Below are 22,181 nucleotides of genomic sequence, written 5' to 3' on the forward strand. Positions count from 1 at the left end.
TCGAATTGCTATATAAGTAAATTCATATTAACAAAAATCAGTAATCCGCAAGAGAGAGAGAGACAGTGACGGCACAGACTGGGGAAGGAGCTGGAAATGAAGTGCCCGTACTGCTCGGCGTCGCAGGGGCGGTGCGCCGTCACCAGCGGCGGCCGCCCGATCACCGAGTGCACCTCCTGCGGCCGCGTGGTGGAGGAGCGCCACCACTTCCCCCACCACCTCTTCCACCTCCGCTCCCAGGACAACCCCCTGTGCCTCGTCACCTCCGACCTCCCCTCCCTCCCCCCGCAAGCCCTAACCCCCGCCGACGCCGACGACGATCCCTTCGAGGCCACCGGCTTCATCACCGCCTTCTCCACCTGGTCCCTCGAGAACTCCCCGCTCTCTCTCCGCTCCTGCCTCTCCTTCTCCGGCCACCTCGCCGAGCTCGAGCGGACTCTCGAGTCCACCAACCCCTCCTCCTCGTCCTCGTCGGCGAATTCCAGCTCGACGCCGTCGTCGTCGTCGACGGTGGTTGTGGACAATCTGAGGGCGTACATGCAGATCATCGACGTGGCGTCGATCTTGGGGCTGGATTGCGACATTTCGGACCACGCGTTTCAGCTGTTTAGGGATTGTTGCTCGGCGACTTGCTTGAGGAATCGGAGCGTCGAGGCTCTTGCTACTGCCGCTCTGGTTCAAGCCATTAGGGAGGCGCAAGAGCCTAGAACTCTTCAGGTGATGCCTCAGCAGATGTTTATTTTGTCTCTATGTCTGTTACTTCTAGATAAACTCATGCGATGCTTTTGCAATAGAACGTGTTTTTGTAGAAACAATCAGTGGTATTTCATATGAAAGGTGTAGTTGGATGCTCCTATGCATTGCACTTAAAGGGTGCACCTCAGGTTGATGGTGATCCCTGCATCACGTACTTTTTTGTTTACCCATACTAGTGTGGTGGATGTAAGACTTCATAGATTATTAGATGTGATTATCTTGTGTTGAAATGTGTATCTGTAGGGGAATCCCTGTTCTGCATCTTATAGGGGCTGGTTTAGTTGGAACTATACTGCTATGCATTAGACTTTAGTTCGTATGTGGATTCATGGTGGCAGCCGTCATCGCATACCGTCTTAGTGAGACCTTTGATGATGTGACGTGGATACTTGTTTGATCTCTAGGGCTCTAAACATATGTTTTTTTCTTCATAATTGAACTTTATGCAACGCATGGATCTTGAGCTCCATCAATATCAAGGCAAGTGCCCCTTCCGTTGCCCAAGTTATCAAATGTTGTATGTGAGTGGCAGTTCCACACATTTTCTGCGCTATGTTAGGATGATCCACGTTTCTCGTAGGTTGAAAATTCTTAACTCATGTTGATTTCCACTGTTTCTTGGTAGTAGCAAGAGTGGGTCTCGGGACTAATTAGACAAAGAGGGTAGGTTAAAAGTCCGTTGTGCTATAGGAGATACTGATAAATAAAACCTTTAGAAGCCTGGATATCATGCAAGCTTAAAGAAATCGCCATCAAGTGCGCGAAGTGGTCTTTGTCTGATAATTGTACATCCACTCAAAGTTGACTGTCACTGTCTTGCTTTACTGGCTCTGGTTGTTCCCCAAGTCCTATTGCCAACTGATATTGGCAAATATTTTCTTACAGATGCATGTTGATCCGAACACTAAGTCTGGGCGTCGGCTCAATGAATAACCTCCTTGTGTCTTCTGATTTTGTACTTGCAACCACTATTATCCATTAGGAGTCTGTTTTAGATTTGCGGTAGATCAGCTTCTTTTCTGTGCTATTTTTTATTTATTTATAAAATTGAGTTCAAAGTCTGTCGTAGCTTGTGAAAGAACAATGATTGGGGAAGAGTTGTGCATGTTAAACCTTTTGGCGAGATTTAGTTATGTCGACACTCTCATTAAAATTTTCACTTTCTAACAAATGAACATAGAAACCAGCAAACTCTCTCGTAACTTTTTGGACCAGCTGACATAGTCATCCAGGAACACACACGTTGCTAGCCATACACCTCAACCAAATATAGCTCAAATAGTACATCTTTTCATATGCCAATTGACTTTCAGAAGGTTATCTTTTGGGTAGTTATTTTTGTGGCATTTACAGTATTAAAACCCAATGATAGATCTTCATACATAACAGAACATATGAGCGCTTGACTGACCTTATGATACTTAGGAAGAATTGATGAGTTTTCTCTTGCTGGCATCAGAAAACATGTTCTGGTATGCTTAATGATTTGCTTTTTTGGTTTGAGCACAATTTCTATTATTCAATGCTTTTCTCGCGTTTCTTATTTGTCTGTAATTTTTCTGGTATTTGCTAGTAAATTGCCCTTAGAGGGATTTGCTACAAGTGACTTGTGTTCTACGTTCTGTCAATGTTAATTTCTTTGCTCTTTAAATACAATCTTGGAGCGTCTCAAACTTTCTTCCTTTCCTTATGGGATCTAACGTGAACTTTAATGTTCAGGAAATTTCAATTGCGGCCAATGTGCCTCAGAAAGAAATTGGGAAATATATCAAGATACTTGGGGAGGCTCTCCAGTTAAGTCAGCCCATTAACAGCAATTCAATATCTGTCCATATGCCAAGGTTTTGTACACTCCTCCAACTCAACAAATCTGCTCAGGTATTCTTGTGTTTGTAGATTTTACCATAGTTCCTATTGATTCGAGGTTGGCTATGTTGCCTCGTGTAAAGAGTCGACTTATGTTAGATGATATGATGCTATGGGCCACATTGTTAAGAGGAAAAAGAGCGATCTTTCTTGTCTTGTTTAGGAGATGGGGATCAAGCAGGACAATAAAGAATTAGCTGCAATCAGTCAGCCGTGTCTAATCATGGGTAAATTCCAGTGGTTCAGAGAACTTCCCCAAACAATTGTTCATAAGCTTCATATTTTAAGTTGACTGCATCCTATGAGAGTTTATGTTGAAGAAAATGAAAGCAAGACGTTGAGGAAACCTTTTACTTGACACACTGTAAAATAAGTTCCACTACATGGAAAGAGATTTTGGATGATTCAATTTTTTCTGTCCTATTCGAATCATTTTATTCATCTAATTGTGAGAAAAATGACAGTCTCTGGTTTGGTTGCATCTCTCTCTCTCTCTCTCTCTCTCTCTCTCTCTCAAGGGTTCAAAGACCACTCTGGAATCTAATAAATGTTAGAATGTGTCTTCCCCTTAAGGTTGCTTTTCACCAAATTATGCAGTAACTAGTTTCTAAATTCAGGAATTGGCTACTCATATTGGGGAAGTCGTGATCAACAAATGCTTCTGCACTCGTAGAAACCCGATAAGCATCTCTGCAGCCGCTATATATCTTGCGTGTCAACTAGAAGACAAGCGGAAAACTCAGGCTGAAATTTGTAAAGTGACTGGTCTGACTGAAGTCACCCTCCGAAAGGTTTACAAGGAGCTCCTAGAGAATTGGGATGATCTACTGCCGTCTAATTATACTCCAGCTGTTCCCCCGGAGAAAGCATTTCCAACAACTGCAATTACCTCAGGCCGGACTTCAATCAAAGCTGAGACAGCTGAAGTAATTGTACTGGACAAAGATAGCCAGGCGGAGGCTAAACCAAGCAAAGATAAAAAGGCGGACAATAAATCAAATAAGTTCAATGAAGTCCCTGACATGAACCATCGGGCCAGGTCCATGGACGAATCTGAATGTAAGGGTAACTCTACAGGAGCAGATACACACTTGTCAAATCAGATGCAAACTTTCATTCAGCCTTGGCTTTCTTTTGGGCCTTCTGGTGTCAGTTCAGCCGGAGAGAAAGGTCAGAGCGGTAGTTCGGCAGTAGACATAAAGGAGGCACTGTCAAAGCATCAAAGGCCCGAGAGCAAGGAAGATAAGGAGAAAAAGGTCACTTTTGGCTCTATAAAGCCAAATCCTATATCAAGTTCCTCTGCTACTGCAAGCTCAGTTACTTGGCCATTCTTTGCCTCACAATTTGGGGAAGCGCCAAGAGGGTTGCCTGACGATGTTGAAATGAAAGAAGTTGAGATCCAAAATAAACATAGAAATGCCTAGTGCGGAGATATTCGAGTGTATAAGGTGAGAACTGAGAAGCAACCCTGTTGTGTCTTTTTGTCTTCATAATGTATATAGTCACAATTTCCCATGTAGTTTGTTGTTATGAATCATGACCACCTTCTTCTTAAAAATTTGGAAAAAAAACCCTGTTAGTACTTTCAGTTTCAAAGTCAATGCCCATCGCATGACGCCCTTGTGATTACAACTGACTGAAGCTTTTTGAGATAAGCAAGTGCTGCGCTTTTTGTCGAGGATGGAAATTGAGATTGCTTGTGATAACTAATAATATGACCGGCTACTTTGTGAGGTTTTTGATGGCTCTTGAGTTCCTGGATCCAGAAAAGTCAAGTGAGGTTGGCATTTGTTACTTATGGACTGATTGTATTATAGGAATAATATGTAGGCCCTTGTAATCGTAGCTTGTTTTACCAGATTCTGCTGAAAAGAATATAATGCTTTGGTAGTGTCTTGGTGACGAGGTTCGAGCTGCTAATTGTTTGGGGACAAAAAAGCGAGCCCGAAACAACTTGGATGCTGAAGTCGGGATATGAATCGGTTCCCTCTAATGAATACCAGCATTCGCCTTCGTGGTATGGTAATGATGAGAATCCTTTGCACGCTTTATCCATTCATTCTTTCCCTTCCATATGATATCTAACCGGGAGGGCTCCCATTTAATGATTTAGTACTGTGATGGATCAAATGTTCGCTTGGTTTGAACGACATGGAATTGTTACCATGTGCTACTTTAGGATAAAAACTGACTAACCCATGCATGGCAAGTAAGATATCGTCCCAACTTTGAACTGATTGTACCTACTATAGCCAAATTCGTAGAATGTATAACTGGCCTCCCGATCGGTTAACACATCAAACTAGCCATCCATTCACCGTTGGAGTAATGAAAATTAAGGCCTCCAGCTGAATCTATTTACTAGTCACTTCTATGTAATACCATGTCGTCAATTACGGGTCATTGGTGGTGGTCAATTACGGGTCATTGGTGGTGGGCATTCAGACCTTCTAGAGTCAAATATGACGCGATACACAGCTATATACTAAGAGAGATTGAGCTATACTAACAAAAATTATTCAGGTTTCATGATATGTATAGTCTCTGTCTATTTGATGTACGATTCACTAGAGATCGGACAAGCTATGAGTGCCTGGCATGCGAATCCACGAGACATCAGGCCCCTTTGATACCATAACAAATGATTTTCAGTACCGCGCCTATTAATTTTCCATTAAACAGAGTATATAATTGTAAGTTGGGTAAATTTTCAATTTCGCGCCCCGAGTTGAAACTAAGAAACTGCGAGCCGGGTTCAATTCTTTAAGGGTAATCGCTTGGTATTATAGATAAATACACTCACCCACAAAATCTGCGCCTCAATCAACTCAAAAAGTTTTGCCCACTGTCCCTTGACCAACGTGGGTGTCCAAAGAAGGTAAGACAATACCTCAGCCAGGAATTGGTAACAGAAATAACAGACGAGGCTCCAAAACTAGAGGTGGCAAAAGACAAGGGTTGGAGAGAGAGGGAGAGGGAGAGCGAGAGAGAGGCCCTCCTTTGTAGGAAGGAAGAGGAGATGATGGTGATGGGGGTTTCTCTATCTAAGATGCAACCATCACTATGCTTCACCCTTTTTTCCTGGTTCCTCTGAGTGACAACTCTCCTATTTCGTTCTGTCCAGGTAAGCCACTTTTGCTTGTCCTTCATCATCTTAAATCATTGATATTCTCCTTTCATCTCCATGGAAGATGCTGCAAGTGTATGTATACCCCCCTTTAAGTTATTTAACCTATAGGAAACCATTTGCTCTTGGAAGTACATCTCGTGATCCTTCGTTTTTAATCTCCTAGCGATAATCCTGTGTTTAGAGCCTGTTGTTTTCGCGATGATTTAGTCACCCGACCTGCCCTTTAAGCACCTGTATAAACTGTGATAGGAAAGGAAGAAAATTCAGCATCTTCCTCATGCAACGCACGTCGCGCATTTGCTAAACAAGTAGAGAGAACCATTCTCTTGCATCAGAACTTTATTCGTTCCGAATCATTTTCCCATCTGATTGTTTTGTGTTACCTGAGCGAAATTATCTTTTTTCTTTAGGAGGTGGAATTTGATCTCCAAATTTGCAATCACTTAATGACTCTAATCCTTTTCTTTCCTACGATTTAGATTTCGAAAGCCTTGTTAAATGCGGTTGAACATTGTGGATTCTCTTTTACATTTAACTTTCTTAGGGATTGAGCACGTTGACGATTGTTCTCTTAATGACAATGCTTCTGTTGCATGGAACTGTTTTTTTTTCTCTTTCGCGCTTATATCCATATCATGTCATGCAATCTTCCTTTCAGGGGTCGTCGATCACAGAGGCGAGCAGTTGCGGGAGTAGTGGAGGTTTTCGCTTAGAAAGCCTAGCGGGAAGTTGATGATCTGCCATTGACAATACAAAATGTCTTCATCAAACGAGACTGCTCCGTCACCGGATTCCCCATCATCTCCCATTGCTCCACCACCTCCCAAATCCTCGGACGGCAACAATACTGGCTCGTCCTCCCCCCCGGCCCCGGCAGCATCCTCACCCCCGGAATCATCACCCTCCCCTCCACCGCCCTCCGATTCATCCTCGCCGCCCCCTGCCTCTTCCCCACCACCAGCTCCCTCTAATGAATCATCTTCATCCCCGCCACCACCTCCCTCGGATGATTCTTCTCCGCCTCCGAACTATGTTCCACCCCCTCCCCCACCGCATTCTTCATCCTTAGCCCCCCCACCACCACCAGGTACAAAGGCATTGTCGCCTCCACCTCCACCTGCACACCGGACACCTCCGTCATCGAGTACATCTTCTTCTTCTTCATCATCTTCGTCGTCGAGCAACTTGCCAATAGTAGTTGGAGTCTCGGTTGGATTAGGGTTGGTTCTCATTATTTTTATTGCTAGCTGTATCGCGTGTGCCGTGAGGAAGAAGAAGAAGAAGCGTGACGAGATGCATTATTACATGGATCATTCTCATGGTCACAAAGGTCAGTTATAAGCTTACTGTGTGTGCTTGCATGCAAATCCTCTTCAATGCCTCTTTTCTGAAAATCTAAGAACGCTTGGCATGTTAATAATAAATAGACCAAAAGATATGCATTGCTTACAGCATATCTCAATATTATTAAATTTACTCGCGCAAGAACTTTGGACTTCCCAATGAATTTGCATTGACAAAATCTTATAAGTAAAGCATTTTCTTGTTAGGTCCCTAGTTGTAAGATTTATGTTCACTTGCGTGATCCAATTAAAACATTATAATGTAAATTTGGTCAATTTATCAATGGCGGACCTTGAATACATTACAATTTTTTTTCCGTATCTTCAATTGGTATGGATGTGTGTTCTTGCAAATAATTTGAAAGCCATCAATAGCTAAAGAAGTTCTATTCAACCATCAAAAGCTGATCATACATCAGACGGTTGAACATTCATCTATAAACGTTAGACGATTACAATTCCTGTTTCTCTATCTTTGATCATGCAGTTGGTCATGATTACTACCACAGCTCACAACACCCGAACTGGCACAACAGGAACCCCGCATCCGACCACGTCGTCAAGCTCAACCCGCAGTCTGGCATCATGGGGTCCCCTGGCGGAGGTGGCTGGCTGCCGCCGCCGCCCCCTCCGCCGATGATGAGCAGCGGTGACATGAGCTCAAGCTACTCAGGCCCGCGCCACCATCCGCCACTTCCCCCTCCTTCGCCGAGCCTCACCCTCGGCTTCAACAGCAGCACCTTCACGTATGATGAACTGGCCGTTGCGACCGGCGGGTTCGCACAGGCCAACATGTTGGGTCAGGGCGGGTTTGGCTACGTGCACAAGGGGGTGTTGCCAAACGGGAAGGAGGTCGCTGTGAAGAGCCTCAAATCGGGGAGCGGTCAAGGAGAGAGAGAGTTTCAAGCTGAAGTGGAGATCATTAGTAGGGTTCATCATCGCCATCTTGTGTCGCTTGTTGGGTATTGCATTGCTGGTGGACAGAGAATGCTGGTCTACGAGTTTGTTCCAAACAAGACCTTGGAGTACCATCTTTATCGTGAGTTTTATTTAACAAATCGCATTACATGAAATCTAAACAATTCATCAGACAAATCCGCCTTCAATCAATTCTAACTTGGAAAATCATTCTTGATCATTGAGTGATTGGTAAAAAGTACCTTTTTCTAAGTTGTAAATCATCGAAAAGTTGTTTTCGCAATTCAGTGAAAGGTCAATGATGTGCTGAACGAATAAGGTTTTTGAGATCAATAATCTTAAACAAGCCATTAAATTGTCATATTATCTCAAAGACATCTGGGTCAATTTTCCATTCTCATGTTAATCTATGCATCTATGGTCATCCCAGGTGATGATCCGGTGATGGACTGGGCAACTAGGCTTCGAATTGCAATAGGATCTGCTAAAGGACTTGCTTACCTTCATGAAGACTGTTAGTCTCTCTCTCTCTCTCTCTCTCTCTAGAGTGCGCGCGGATGTGTCCTTTTACACAAATATTTGTGCAGGCCATCCTCGCATTATTCACCGTGACATTAAAGCCGCTAATATCCTCTTGGACAACAACTTTGAAGCTATGGTAATGTTGTTAACTACAATCATCTATAGTTAACATCATACTTTTTGCATCTGTAATTGAACCATCTTGTGCAGTTGATAATCTCATATAACTATGGTGTTTGATGTTTTCCTTCCAGGTGGCTGATTTCGGATTAGCAAAATTGTCTTCCGACAATTACACACACGTATCTACGCGTGTTATGGGAACATTTGGGTGAGAGATTATTATTTGTCTCATTAAATGAATTGCTGTGTTAAGTCTACTACGAAGGAATCCTTGTGTATGATTGACTTTCACGAGACCGCCTATATGATCTTGCGATTCATGGCGAGTCTACTTAGAGTGCTTGTTGTCTGATTCTCCCTAATGCAGGTATCTGGCGCCAGAATACGCGTCGAGTGGCAAGTTGACAGAGAAGTCCGATGTTTTCTCTTTCGGGGTTATGCTCTTGGAAATAATTACAGGACGAAGACCCGTGGATATTCATAATGTTATGGAGGATAGCTTAGTGGACTGGGTACGCTGCTTCTAAATCATTCCTCAGTATAATTTCCTCATTATCATTCTTATTCTCAAATCCTCAGTAGACAGGCAACATGTTAGTGAATTATGGGAAGAAAAATGACAAATTCTAAAATGTGATGATGGGCCTCAGCGAAACTCCATAGGAATGTGATTTTTCCGATCATATAAGCAAAAGGTGATCTGTTTTGGCGGCTCTCCAGTAACAAACTTCTTTGGTGATGCTCAACTTTAACGTAGTAAAGCTTTAGCCGATTGATTTCTCACTGGACTTGAGGAGATACTCAAATCTTGAATTTGCTTGTGCTTCAGGCTCGACCACTTCTAACGCAAGCATCGGATGATGGGAACTACAATGAACTGGTGGACCCAAGGCTGGAGAACAATTTCAACCCCCATGAGATGGCTCGCATGGTCGCTTGCGCTAGTGCTAGCATTCGTCATTCTGCAAAAAAGCGCCCGAAAATGAGTCAGGTTCGAAACTTCTCTCTGTGAATTCTCCTTTGCAGTGACTTCATACTTTATGCTAGGAAGAATTTATGTAGTCTCTTCTCAATTTCAGCCACATTTCCAAATACTTTTTCACTTCACAAAGTTTCAATCTATATATCACTGTAACTTAGTTATGTCCTTTACTAGATAATCACTTATCAGACAATCAATAATTTCGACTTAAGGTTTCTAGAGCTGTTGATTTAATCCATTTGACCATTCATGTGATCTATATACTATATCACCTGAAATTTCCTGCTGAAGTCCTCTGTCCCGCACCCTTTATTTAAGATCTTGCGAAGATAAGTCCTACCAAAGCCTGGCAATAAGTTCTTAATTTGTCCGTTGCTTCTGATGAGATTGCCTGAAGTCATCCATCTCAAATTGGGATGGTGAAAGAACAATTCTATACATGTGAACAACCATTATGTGGTTTGCAGATCGTGAGAGCGCTCGACGGAGATGTGTCCTTGGACGACCTGAATGAGGGAGTGAGGCCCGGCCAAAGCTCGGTGTTCGGCACAAATAGCAGCTCTGACTACGACGCGAGCTCGTACAATGCCGACATGAGGAGGTTCAGGAAGGTCGCTTTGTCTAGCCAAGACTTCGGAAGCAGCGACTTCGGGGCTTCAAGTGGCGACTCTAGGGAGATGGGCCGCTCTCCAAACAAAGCCTAAAACATCGAAAATTTCGAAAAAAACTTAATGCCAAAGAATAAGAAAAGAAAATGCCGCGAAAACGGCAGGAAAAAAAAAAGCATTTTTAATATCGATTTCGATCTGTTATCGCGTACTAATTGTGATGTTAAGTTAAACATTCCCATGATCTTCCCCGTGTCAGAATTTCTCTTATTCTTTATGGGTGTAATACTCGTTTTATTACACAAATTGATGGGCATGTGAGTGCTTATATACTTCAAGAATTGAGCAAAATTAGCTCAGTTGTTAACTTATATGATGTAATAATATGTGATAATATATGTCTTCTTACAAGACTGAATTGGGTTTACCAGTATTTGGACTGCTGTTGTTACGCAGAGATGCAAGCAAAATTTGTAACCCGTGCTTAGAATAGGATCCTTCAATGTGAAATGGAAACTGACCAAAGAATTATACAATTCAACACACCCATTGAAAATAAAGACCCGTTCAAAATAAAGGAATATAATCACAATTAAATCAAGGGCAAATACCATAAAAAAATAAAAAATAAAAAACAAAATCCCAAACTATACATGCCGTGAAACAAATATTCGAAACTTTTTTTTGTTACCAAAGGTAATAAACTTACCCACCATGACAAAACTACTTCCAACTTTTTTTGTGTCCCATTTATACATGTGTGACATATATATCTTCTACTTTTGTTTCATCCATGGTATGTTTGTCACACTCATGATTTTTTATGGCACAAAAATATTGGGGTATTTATGTCACAGTTAGGGGTGGGTGTTTTGAAAATACAAACCGAATTGTTAGAGCGTACACTTGAACCCAACCAAAAATCCCAATTCGGTTTAGATCGGATCGGTTTGGGTGAGAAAATGAATATTAGTGTTTTTCATGGCGATTTCGAGATATGTGAAAAAGAGCATTCAAACCATCATTCCATATCATTATCAACGAGGATCCAGGTAACATACACACACTTCGTTTGCTTCCGGAATGGCCGAAGCCATACCCAATTCTGAAAAGGGATAGCAAAGAAACGACAGATCTATTCACTCTATCAATAAGTTGAGCAAAAATTCATAATTTCTTGTACTTCCGTTTACTTCATAGGTGATTATTAGCTTATTCTGTTTATTAACTTTTTTAAAATATGGTTAATATCACGAAAACTTTTAAACTGATACACCTATGACAAATTTACCCAAAACTAATTTTTTGATCACAAAAAATCACAAACTGATATACTTGTAACAAATTTACTACAAACCGATTTTTTTTTTATCACAAAAAATCTCAAACTGGTATATTTGTGATAATTTTACTTTCCATTAAATTGGATTAATACCACGAAAAACCACAAATTATTACACATATGTTAAAATCTTGAACTGGTACACTCATCAACTGTCATGTATAATTTAACTCAGGAATTTGACCGTAAAATTTAACGGAAACTGACGAAAGATAAATTTTTCACAGATTTACCAGTTTGGGGTTTTTTGTGGTCAAAAAATTAGTTTGTGAAGGTGGTATTAACTAGGAGTGTGCAAAAGAACCGGGACCAGCCCGGGACCGCCCGGAACCGGTGGTTCCCAAGGGAACCGGTCGGTTTCGGTTCCAATTTTGGAACGGTGGGTCTGCTCCTTCGGTTCCGAACCGCCACCCGCCCACCCGGACTGGTTAATATAATAATAATATATTTTATTTTTTTAATTTTTAACTAAAAATCTGACCAAAAAAATTTAAAAAAGAAGAAAATTTGTTATCATGTCTAAAGGTCTTGTGTAATTGGGATAACCTTGGTCATTTTTCCCAATAATTAATGGGTACCCACTTGATTTATGGATGATGCGGTTAATATAACCGATCATAGTATATGAAAACCGCCCACCCGGACCATGCACACCCCTAGTATTAATCCTTTAAAATAATAATAATAATAATTTTCTAGAACCTTTAATTTCTTCACCACTTCTCCCTCCTCCAATTCGCAGGCTATAAAATCGCCTTTACCAAAGCCCAGCTCTCATTTTCAGCCGAGAGAGAGAGAGGGAGAGCGGTGGAGACTCTGCAGGACCCCCCGCCGCCGCCGCGCGCCGCTCCCCGCCGCCGCCGCATCGCCGAATCGACTCGTATTCTCTCTCTCGAAGCCGATCAGCCTGAGGCCCTTTTGTATCTCCTCCTCCTCCTCCTCCTCCTCCTTCTTCTTCGCATAAACCCTAGCTCGCGACGATCCCGAGCTCGCCCGCCATGGGAGACTACAACGACGCCATGATGCGCAACCAGAACGCCGCCGTGCAGGCTCGCACCAAGGCCCAGAGCCGCGCCAACGTTCTGCAGCTCAAGCTGGTCGGTCCCCTCCTGAACCCTCTCTCTCTCTCTCCCTGCGTCGCTCTTGCTTTGTTGCGATTTCCCGTCCGTTTGTGCGGTTTTGGGCTTTCTTTTTGCTGTTTTCGATTGTTCATGCGTTGCCTTTTCTTGCGATGTTGATTGTGGGGATAGTCTCTTGATCTGGAGCTTTGGTTGTATTGAGATGGCATGTTGCGGTAGAGGGTTTTGTCGGCGTGAATTTAGCTCTCGTAGCGAGAATGATTTGATCTGGGTCTTTACAATATCGTTGATTTGGCGGGGCTTGCGCGAACAACGTGTCTTCATTGAAGAGTCGGTCGGTTTCTTCTGTGCCTGTCTTGTTCTTGGTGCCCTGTCAATGGAGGAATGGACCTTGAAGATGCTCGATCAAATTTGTGAAGTAACACTGAGGACAGCTCTTTTGAGTTTCTGCAATCTCTTGCTCATTCTCCGCTTCGAGATCCTTGTTAGGTGTTCGAAACCAAAGACCTAGCGGAACCGTTTCACCCAACATAGGATTACCTGTCCTTTCCTCTTCGCGAGTTTATCGCATCGAAATATCTCGAAAGGATTTGTTCTATTCCTGAAAAATACTCGGCATTATGCATCGAATTGGCTTTTTTCGTGTTGGCAGCTCCTTATTTTGCTAACTCGCCTTACTGAGTTAATTTTTTTAAGCATGTTGATGCCCGTGCTTATGGAATTTGTTGAGTGGATTTTAATGGTGTCTAATTGATTTGCAGATTGGGCAAAGCCATCCCACAGGTTTGACGGCTAATCTGTTGAAGCTCTTTGAGCCTCGGCCTCCACTCGAATACAAGCCACCTCCAGAGAAAAGAAAATGCCCTCTGTACGCAGGTACTGCTAGTACTCTATCGATATTGAGTAAATGTTGGCATGTAGTTGTTAAATAAATAAAAATTTATGCTGCTCTTGTGTATGGGTAGGGATTGGGCAGTTTGTCAGTCATTTTGCTGAACCTGGTGATCCTGAGTATGCTCCGCCTGTTCAGAAGGCTGAGACCCCTGTAAGAATGTTGATATTTTTTGTCATCTTCAAATCTATTTGCAAAAAAGTACTGGTGCTCGTGACGATTTCCGTTCTTGTTTAATGCATTCCTCTGTCTTTGCTTTGCTTAACTTTGATGGCTTTCCTTATTTTCCTGTCATATTTCATTATCTTGCTTATTCTGAGACTATGGTGTTTTACAAGATTGGGTTTGTTAATTCAGAATGTCGGAGTTTTAATTTTGAATCCTCCATTTAGGGGGCAATCTCACGTTGCATCCTTTAATTTTAATGTATTATTATACTTCCTCTAATTTGATGGAAACTTTTCACTTTACATCAATCAATTTCCTTCAATTAACCGCTTGAATAAGTCTGTAGTTTACGTGCCCACCACCAGTACTAAAAGCATATAAATGTCCTTTATAACCTCTGATATGTCTCACTTATTATTTTGGCCTAATCAGCTCATTTGCTTTTGTCTCATTACTCACTTCTCTCTTTACACACTTGCTCTCCCTTCAATGACACTATCTTTCCTCTAGTATTGACTCTCGTCTAACTATAATACTGTTCCTATGCATGCCAGAGGATTTCATTCTTTTAACAATGAGAAACTAGAAATTAGCTACTCATCTTTTTCACCGTCCAATTTTGTCATGTTCTAAGGTGAAAAAAATGTGAATTAACTTTCAGTGAATAAGTGTGAGAAGTGAATCAATCGTGAAATTTTTAAGTAAATGCACTTGTGATGGATGAAAAGGCCTAAGAATGTTAAGTGGATGATGGAACATGATAATTTAAGACTAGGGCATTTGATGAAGGTGAACATACCCCAAAAGTTTGTTCCCAGTCACTTCTTTGTTGGTGGCTGCAGGAAATTTCTCAGACTTCTTTCCTTAACTTCTATTAATTTCTGAGAAATTTAGTGTGTTGCGTTTCTTTATTTTGTGACAGACTATGTAATCATGTTCATCTTACACGCTATTTCATTATAAGAAGAAGAGCTCGATTGTTAGCTCTGGAATAATTGGCACTTTTCTGTTTTCTCCCTCTTATATGTCGTGTATCGTCTTCTTGTCATGTTCTATTGATTTAGGTTGAGAGAAGGGCTAGAATCCACAATTTGCGTCTGGAGAAGGGTGCGGAAAAGGCTGCTGAGGAGCTTAAGCAATGTACCTTTTTTGTTCTTGTCTTGTAAAGTGGATGATTGCTTTCATGGATTTCAATGTTTAATGGTTTTCTGGTGCAGATGATCCAAACAATGATCCAAATATTTCAGGAGATCCTTATAAGACACTTTTCGTTGCGAAGCTTGTGAGTGTTGTTTGCTAGTGGTATCAAGGTTTGTGCTTTCATTAATTATTGGGCTGATGAGAATAATTTGTGACTTTGTTTTCTGTTTGTTGCAGAGCTATGAAACTTCTGAAAGTAAGCTTAAAAGGGAGTTTGAATCATATGGGCCGATAAAACGGGTAGGTACTTCTGAGAATCCCTGTGTGGGATTGGTAAGAACAATATTTGTATCACTGCTTTTGATCAAATGTTTTGAATTTGAAATTTCTTCAAAACTCTTAAGTTTGAGAAGTTTATTTGTTTCAGTTTGTCTCAAAGTTCTCTCTCTCTCTCTCTCTCTCTCTCTCTCTCTCTCACCTTCAAGGAAAAAATAAAACCAATGTTGACGCATTTGCTGTCCTTATTTTCACGCAATGATGTTAACTTTTGCAAGTTTGAGGGTAAGTGGTTGTTGTTTTTGTTCTTTGTGAAATTTGAACATAGTAGCTCCACTTGTTTGCAAGACCTCAATACAGTTCCATTCAACTATGATCTGTGAATCGTGGTAATCTGTTTCCTCACTATGTTGATTTTCTTGAACTTTGTAAATAATTTTGCTGCACCCGATTTCATGTTCCTATTTGGACTATTGGGGGAGGATGTTAGCTGGCATAGTCTCTCTTATGTATATCCTCAACAGTGTGTAAAGTCATCGAGAATGGGGCTGCTTCTTTTTCCATGGTTTTCCTGCCGATGGAATGATCTTTTCTTTTTTAAAGTGGGTACTGCATTTAGGAATTTCTCTAGGTTAGAATATCTGATCCAACAATTATCATGGCTTGAGAAATCTCTGGTAAGGCCCGTCTATCTTTACCTTTCTAAATCTCCGTGTCTTTGGACACCGGTAAGGTGGTTTTCTCTTCACTTGTAAAAGTAAAAACGGAAAGAAAAGTGAGCAAAGGAGGGTCTCCACTTCTTGCCCCCTTCATTTATGTGGGGGTGTGCTGGTGGCTCGTGAATTTGATTGCACACTTGCTTCGTCGTATATGGCATGTATTGTGCCTTTTTGGCCTTTTTTCCTCAAGCAATCAGAGGGGTTGAACTTCTCTTTCTGCAATAGGTAAACGATATAGGTAGTATCAGCTTCTATTCCTCTTTTAATCGGATTTTCCAGTAACTGATTCTTTTTGCTAATCGGGATTTTGCTTTTGGCTTTAAAGGCTCAAAAATCTATCAGCAGTTGGAAACAAGTCCTGGTATTTCCTGCGTTTAAATTCCTTGTTAATTGTTATTAGAAAAAAAATTGTCCCCTGGTAAGGGAAGGTTAGTCCAAGTTGAATTCAGTTTTCCTGCGATTCTGGTGGTGATGCACTTTGCAATGGGAGGCCCTATTGATTAAAGGTGAGCACGGCTAATGAGGCAAAGTGCCTGTTTGCCGTGCCATTTAGGATTTACTGTTTGTAGGCTTAGCTTTACATTGACATGTAGTCAATCGAGGTTCTACAACTTTTTTCACGGTCATGGAATCTTTTAATTTACTGATTGACTTTGACTTTTCCAGGTTCGGTTGGTCCAAGATACAGTGTCTCAAAAACCAAAAGGCTATGCTTTCATTGAGTATCTGCACACCAGGGACATGAAAGGTTACATCAGCTTGGCCTTGTGAATTTTTTTTTTTTTTTTTGCATCCTGGTTGACCCAGCTTGGTATTATTGAATATAAATTTGGTATTGTCCATGTCCTTCTTTGATCATTGCTGGCATATGTCTGCAGCTGCCTATAAACAGGCGGATGGAAGGAAGATTGATGGAAGAAGAGTACTTGTAGATGTTGAACGTGGTAGAACAGTTCCGAATTGGCGACCTCGCAGACTAGGAGGTGGACTGGGGACAAGTCGTGTTGCAGTTGGAGGTGAAGATGCTAGTCAGAGGCAGGTTGGGAGGTAAACTAGCTTGATGACTTTTAACATATCTTCTGATGAAATACAGTTTTAAAGTTGCACAACTTGCGTAACAACTTGGATTATGGGTCAGCTGGGAAACGAACTATAGACTAAATGGTTGAATTGCAAAAGTTGTATATCATCCATATGACCTAAACTAGGTTAAGTTTAGTGGAAAATCTGCTGGTTATCCTGTGTGATCCTGATATTATCCCTGAAATGAGCGGACATTTTATCTTGTTAGTTTCAGACAACCAACAATTATAGGTAGGCTGGTTATAGAGCTCCTCAAATTTCAGAAGAAAATGAGAAAATATTCTTTATTGTCTCTTCTGTTGATTCTTATCTTTAATAGTTTCAAAATTTCTTCTTTCTGATTAAAAGCAAATCTGATCTGATATACTTGTGATAAATCTTTAAGGGAGCAACCACCACCTGGAGGACCATCTAGATCGGAGGAACCAAGGGCGCGAGAGGATCGATATGAGAGGTTAGAATTGTTTCCCATTTTTTAATCCCATTATTGTTCAGTTCTCAAGGTGGTGTATGTTTCTTAGTATTGGTCAAAATAGTCAAACTCGCTTTGGTATATGAGATTTTTAAGACTCCCATAAACTTAAATTGTGAGAGATTATTGTAAAATAAAAAAGTTTTACTGGACTTTATAAGTTTATATTTTAGCAAGACTGTCCATATCAAATTTCTAACTTCTTCCTGTACATACAAATAGTCAGGCGTCTTTGCTAAGACCAATCCAACCAAGCTTGAAGTACCACCCTTCTACTTATCTCCATGACGCCAATCTACTTCACATCACTTTGCGAAAACAACAAGGAGCCTCTCAGTTAACAAAGTACCAAATTGTTTATGTTGGAAGAGAAATTTGCTAAATGAGCTAACTAACAAGCAAACTGAAACAAACGCTTGACAGAAAACCTGTTTACATATAGAGATATACCGCAAAAGCAGAAACTATTCCCACTAATTAGACCTATAATTGTATATAATAAATGAAAGTTTACTGAAAAATTAAAATTTATAAAATTCTGATTAAATAATAAATGAAAGTTTACTGAAAAATTAAAATTTATAAAATTCTGATTATGATAAAAGAACATGCAAGAAACAATTTCATTAATTCTTGAGAGGAGAATTGTCTCTCATTATGACAACTGTTAATCTAGAACTCCATAAGAAACAACAATAAGGGTGTTTGTTGTAGGTAGGACCTCATGTTGGTTTGGTTGAAGGTGCTTGTCACCATAGGAGTCGCCTGTTTCTGTGGATGGAGTCAAGTTGAGGCACCACTGTCCCCATGGCTGGACTGGCCGACTTCATTAGGGAAACAGTCATTTGCCAAAAGCACCGTATCATGCCCTTCCATATGGTTTGGCCCTTAATAAGCCCGAAAGAAGGACAAGAAAGATTCAGTATATGATGAAATTGGTCTCAACACCCAAAACATGATTTTATTGTTTTTAATAAGTCAATTGCAATTCTAGGATGAGATCTCTTATCTCACGTTTTTAATCGAGCTCACAAGGTTTCTTTTGTCTATCGCTTGCTAGAGTGATTTTGACCATGTTGGTAGCTTGATGCAGGTGGATGATAAACTATGTTAACTCTCCTTTTATAAATTATCTCACAGTTATCAGAGGACATACAAACTGTCTCATCTATAGGAGCTCACCTGCTTATATTTTCGTCTATATGTCTTGATATGTTGCTGACTTAGGAGAACGTATTCTTTGTAGGGAGAAGTCTCGGGAAAGGGGAAGAGACAAAGAGGGAGAACGTGAAAAGTCCCGTGAGCAATCTCATGATCGGCCAAGAGATCGTGATCGCAGAGAAGATAGGCACCACAGGGACCGTGGCCGTGACCGGGATAGGGATGGAGAGAGAGATCGTGGCCGTGACCGTGACCGTGGTCGCGATCACCGTGATAGAGACCGTGAACGCGATCGTGATCGTGACCGTGACCGTCGTGATCGCCCTCGTGAGAGGGATAGAGAAAGGGATAGGGAAAGGGAATATGAAGTTGACCGTGATCGGGACCGTGGCCGTTCTCATGATAAGGAAGCAGACTATGATCGCGTTGAATCAAAGCATGATCGGGACAGGCATGCAGGGAGGGAGCGAGACTATGATCATGCTGAAGCTGAGGATGATCAAGGATATTACAGACATTCGGAGCATGGGCACGGGCAGGTGGAGGCTGACCGCGACTACGAGCCCTATGATAACTATGAGCAGCACCATGGAGAGCGGGGTCGCTATGACCACTCTAGTGACCGTGTTCGTTATGCTCATTATCCCGAGGATGCTCATCACTATGATCAGATGGAAGAGGACAACTATCACTACGATCGCAGTGCCAGTAGAGACCGTGATCGGGAGTAAAGATGGAGAGTTCATATTTGCGGGATTAACAGAATGTGCGCTCTTCTCCCCTTGTTACTTTGAATTCGCTGGATTGTTTCGTGGGTGGTGCAGTTTGTTTATTCGAATCAGTCGTAGACTGTGTGGTTTGTTAAACAAAACGAAATGGCTTTTTGGGGACTTCTAATTTGAATTTTCGTGTTTTTGTTTATTGGACAGAGTGGATGCCTCACATGCTGTGCTTTTTTCAATGTTTTTTCCTGGTGGTTTTAGATCAATATAGATCTGCATAGACTTGCTTATTACTATTAGCAATGACCATGCTCAAGCTGCAGTAAAATGCTAAAAAGCAAGAATTGGAGAAGCGATTTATACTGGGAATCTTGAGGTGTGTTTCCTGGACAATCGATTATTTTGTTCATGAAACAGCAGCAGAAACAGTTTCAAGTTGAATCACTTCGGCTTCGAAAATGAGAAAATTGGCTTTAGAATCATCCAGCATGCCCGATGAATTGCTTGTAAAGAAAAAGTAGTCGGTGGTCGTCTTGCCTGTGAACGTTTGGGAAGGCTTATTGTGTTTGCTTGAGTTGGAGGCGGCTATTTCCGATGAGACCCGAGGACACGACTGAAATCCAACATGACATGACAAAGAGTGGACACGTTGTTACTCATTTTTAATGGAAATTTTGTATTGTCCTAAAATGACATGACAACCAATTTGGTAAGATTTTCATCGGATATGAACGTGGTATCCCTCAATTTGAGTCCTCTTGGCACGAGACTCATTTTCTCGAGCCTTATCTCCAACAATGGCAATAGCTATACCATCTAATTTCGACATTTTCTCGATCACTTGGTATGCACCACCAACTCTCTCAGTCATGCTCTTTACAACTTGCTCTGATACCACTTGTCAAGAACCGACACTGAGATTGTGATCATGCCGCTCTTAAGCTTCCTTTAACCTGATCACTCCATATTAGAGTCGCCTAGGCTCAAGCTTTCTTTTGAATTCGATATGACACGACTTAATTCGAAATTGTTAGCATTAACACGTGTTTTCTTTCACTTTTAAAAACAAATAATTTTCTAGCAAAAATAATAAATTTCTAATGCAGTTGAGATATTTTTGTTATGACACAGAATAACACGACTAGTCGACACGAACATGACATATGAACATGAATTGCCAGCGGCAAATATCGACATAGTGTATTACTCAAAAGTTCGTCTCACACGCAAGGACACATCATCGATCATCATCCTTTGTCGCTTTAAATATTGTAACAACATTTGATCGGTTGAGTTATATGATGTAATAACATTGGATTGGTACTGATACAGTAAGAAAATGTTATATCCCAGTATAATTTGAGTAGAGTACATAATCATGAGTGATGACACTGATGGTACAAAATGTTCTCAATTTAATCTGTAAGTGTGTTTAAATTTGTTAAACTTGGTCTTATGTAGAACCATGATTGAAACTTCGATAATTAAATGACTTAACTAAACTGTCGTCGATTGTAGATCGATAAGCGAATTTTAAGATAGCACATTCATTGTAGTTGTGCAAACTTAAATACTATTTGCAGTCAAGTGCAAGCCAACAATCAAATTATAGGCTTAAACTTACAAAATATATGGTTAAGTTCTAAATTAGACATTACGTTGTCCTCCAATAATTTAAGCTTTTAGAGATTATGATGCCGAAGCGCGATAGAAAATTTGACTGAACAAGAAAATTCGACAGAAGAACAATTCGTTCTCCAAATATGATTATCAAATCAAAATATTCAAAATCTGCTCAAAGGAAACCCTAAAACAAGCTTATATATCCCCAAACCTAACCCTATTAGGATTAGTAAACATCAAAACGCAAAATTACGAAACTGCCCTTTACTAAATTAACCCATAAAAAATACTAAAAAAATAGAAAAACCCATCTAAACAATCTCGAATCGCGAAAATCCATCGTTAGTCACGGCCAAAGGCGGTGAGTATTGATCAGCACGCCGTTTCGCTTCAGCCGATCAAATTTGAGCTCAATCTGATATCGTTGACTTCAAACCCGCCGATTCGTCCAGTCGCATAATGGGTCCGCCGGTCCCCCCTAGGTGCATCAGATTATAGGATGGTATCATCGTTATATGACTCGGATTTTTCAGGCCAGTTTCTCTTCATGTTTAGGTTCTCTTACATCATTCTCTTTAAGAGATGAACCCCACGTTTTCCATCATAAGACCTATCCTGCTTGTCATTTTCAATTGATTCCTTCTTTCAACCCAATAAAACGAATCACAACAGTAGGTCTCCAGGTTAGCAGATAATGTTTCGCATCTTGACGCGATGTGCACGGTAATCTCAGTTCATGCCAGATTATATTTGTTGCGGGCATGCTTTACGGGATACTACTACATCGATCACGAGACGGCGCGTGTTTTTTATCTGAGCTTCAGTAGCGGAGAGGAAGCGGACGAAGATGGTATTCGCCGAAATGGGCAATGGACGAACCTTCTTCGCGGGTTTATTGCTGCTTCGGCCATGTACACATCTTCCCATGTCAGTACTATCATCACCAGAGACGTGTATCATTCCCTAGCCATGCAAACAAACACACAAGGAGACTTGCTTGTGATGCTTCCGGGAAATTTCCTGGAAATTCCGTTTCGGTTTTGTTTTGTTCTTGAGAGAGTCTTGTTTAGATGTTTACTGTTGGAAGTGATCGGATGAGTGAAGAAATGGAACATCTATTGTCTTGTAACTTGTGAGTTTAGCGTGCACGTGAAATGAATCTGCTTAATCATATGTGCATTAATAACAGCTCCATCAACAACATAGCTCAGGTTTTGGAATTTCTTGAAGAGAAGTTTGAATTCCATTCGGAGTGC

General features: G+C 41.1%; 3 protein-coding genes across 4 annotated transcripts; all 3 read left to right on the forward strand.

Moving 5' to 3' along the window:
• The first annotated feature begins 56 nt into the window (after positions 1-56).
• Positions 57-4,628, forward strand: LOC115682494 (plant-specific TFIIB-related protein 1). Of its 2 annotated transcripts, XM_056314777.1 has the most exons (4): positions 57-717; positions 2,476-2,634; positions 3,240-4,070; positions 4,482-4,628. In XM_056314777.1, the coding sequence occupies exons 1-3, from the start codon at positions 97-99 to the stop codon at positions 4,044-4,046; spliced, it is 1,587 nt and encodes a 528-aa protein (XP_056170752.1). In that variant the 5' UTR covers positions 57-96; the 3' UTR covers positions 4,047-4,070; positions 4,482-4,628. The 2 variants fall into 2 exon arrangements, with proteins under 2 accessions (XP_056170752.1, XP_030462585.1); XM_030606725.2 differs by lacking the exon at positions 4,482-4,628 and having other exon boundaries at positions 3,240-4,210.
• A 459-nt stretch (positions 4,629-5,087) lies between these two features.
• On the forward strand, positions 5,088-10,681 carry LOC115682536 (proline-rich receptor-like protein kinase PERK4). Its single transcript, XM_056314769.1, has 9 exons — positions 5,088-5,746; positions 6,411-7,082; positions 7,583-8,134; positions 8,444-8,527; positions 8,601-8,671; positions 8,790-8,866; positions 9,026-9,170; positions 9,488-9,649; positions 10,108-10,681. The coding sequence occupies exons 2-9, from the start codon at positions 6,509-6,511 to the stop codon at positions 10,342-10,344; spliced, it is 1,902 nt and encodes a 633-aa protein (XP_056170744.1). The 5' UTR covers positions 5,088-5,746; positions 6,411-6,508; the 3' UTR covers positions 10,345-10,681.
• Positions 10,682-12,359: 1,678 nt separating this feature from the next.
• LOC115682514 (U1 small nuclear ribonucleoprotein 70 kDa) lies at positions 12,360-19,501 on the forward strand. Its single transcript, XM_030606754.2, has 10 exons — positions 12,360-12,687; positions 13,431-13,545; positions 13,635-13,714; positions 14,794-14,869; positions 14,947-15,011; positions 15,107-15,169; positions 16,531-16,612; positions 16,743-16,911; positions 17,333-17,401; positions 18,666-19,501. Exons 1-10 carry the CDS (start codon positions 12,589-12,591, stop codon positions 19,309-19,311), a joined length of 1,464 nt encoding a protein of 487 aa, XP_030462614.1. The 5' UTR covers positions 12,360-12,588; the 3' UTR covers positions 19,312-19,501.
• The last annotated feature ends 2,680 nt before the right edge of the window (positions 19,502-22,181 follow it).

This window comes from Syzygium oleosum, unplaced genomic scaffold, assembly GCF_021117445.2.
Source record: "Syzygium oleosum isolate NSW1041296 unplaced genomic scaffold, Sole_v2.1 Sole_v2.01, whole genome shotgun sequence".
Taxonomy (NCBI): Eukaryota; Viridiplantae; Streptophyta; class Magnoliopsida; order Myrtales; family Myrtaceae; genus Syzygium; species Syzygium oleosum.

What these genes read in the sequence shown, in the direction of transcription:
- LOC115682536 (XM_056314769.1), top strand. Translation starts at nt 6,509, where the DNA reads ATGTCTTCATCAAACGAGACTGCTCCGTCACCGGATTCCCCATCATCT. An exon ending in TGCTTACCTTCATGAAGACT is followed by an intron (nt 8,528 to 8,600) that starts GTTAGTCTCTCT and finishes ATATTTGTGCAG; the next exon opens with GCCATCCTCGCATTATTCAC. An exon ending in CGTGTTATGGGAACATTTGG is followed by an intron (nt 8,867 to 9,025) that starts GTGAGAGATTAT and finishes TCCCTAATGCAG; the next exon opens with GTATCTGGCGCCAGAATACG.
- LOC115682494 (XM_056314777.1), top strand. Translation starts at nt 97, where the DNA reads ATGAAGTGCCCGTACTGCTCGGCGTCGCAGGGGCGGTGCGCCGTCACC. An exon ending in AAGAGCCTAGAACTCTTCAG is followed by an intron (nt 718 to 2,475) that starts GTGATGCCTCAG and finishes TTTAATGTTCAG; the next exon opens with GAAATTTCAATTGCGGCCAA. An exon ending in AACTCAACAAATCTGCTCAG is followed by an intron (nt 2,635 to 3,239) that starts GTATTCTTGTGT and finishes TTCTAAATTCAG; the next exon opens with GAATTGGCTACTCATATTGG.
- LOC115682514 (XM_030606754.2), top strand. Translation starts at nt 12,589, where the DNA reads ATGGGAGACTACAACGACGCCATGATGCGCAACCAGAACGCCGCCGTG. An exon ending in ACGTTCTGCAGCTCAAGCTG is followed by an intron (nt 12,688 to 13,430) that starts GTCGGTCCCCTC and finishes ATTGATTTGCAG; the next exon opens with ATTGGGCAAAGCCATCCCAC. An exon ending in CACTTTTCGTTGCGAAGCTT is followed by an intron (nt 15,012 to 15,106) that starts GTGAGTGTTGTT and finishes TGTTTGTTGCAG; the next exon opens with AGCTATGAAACTTCTGAAAG.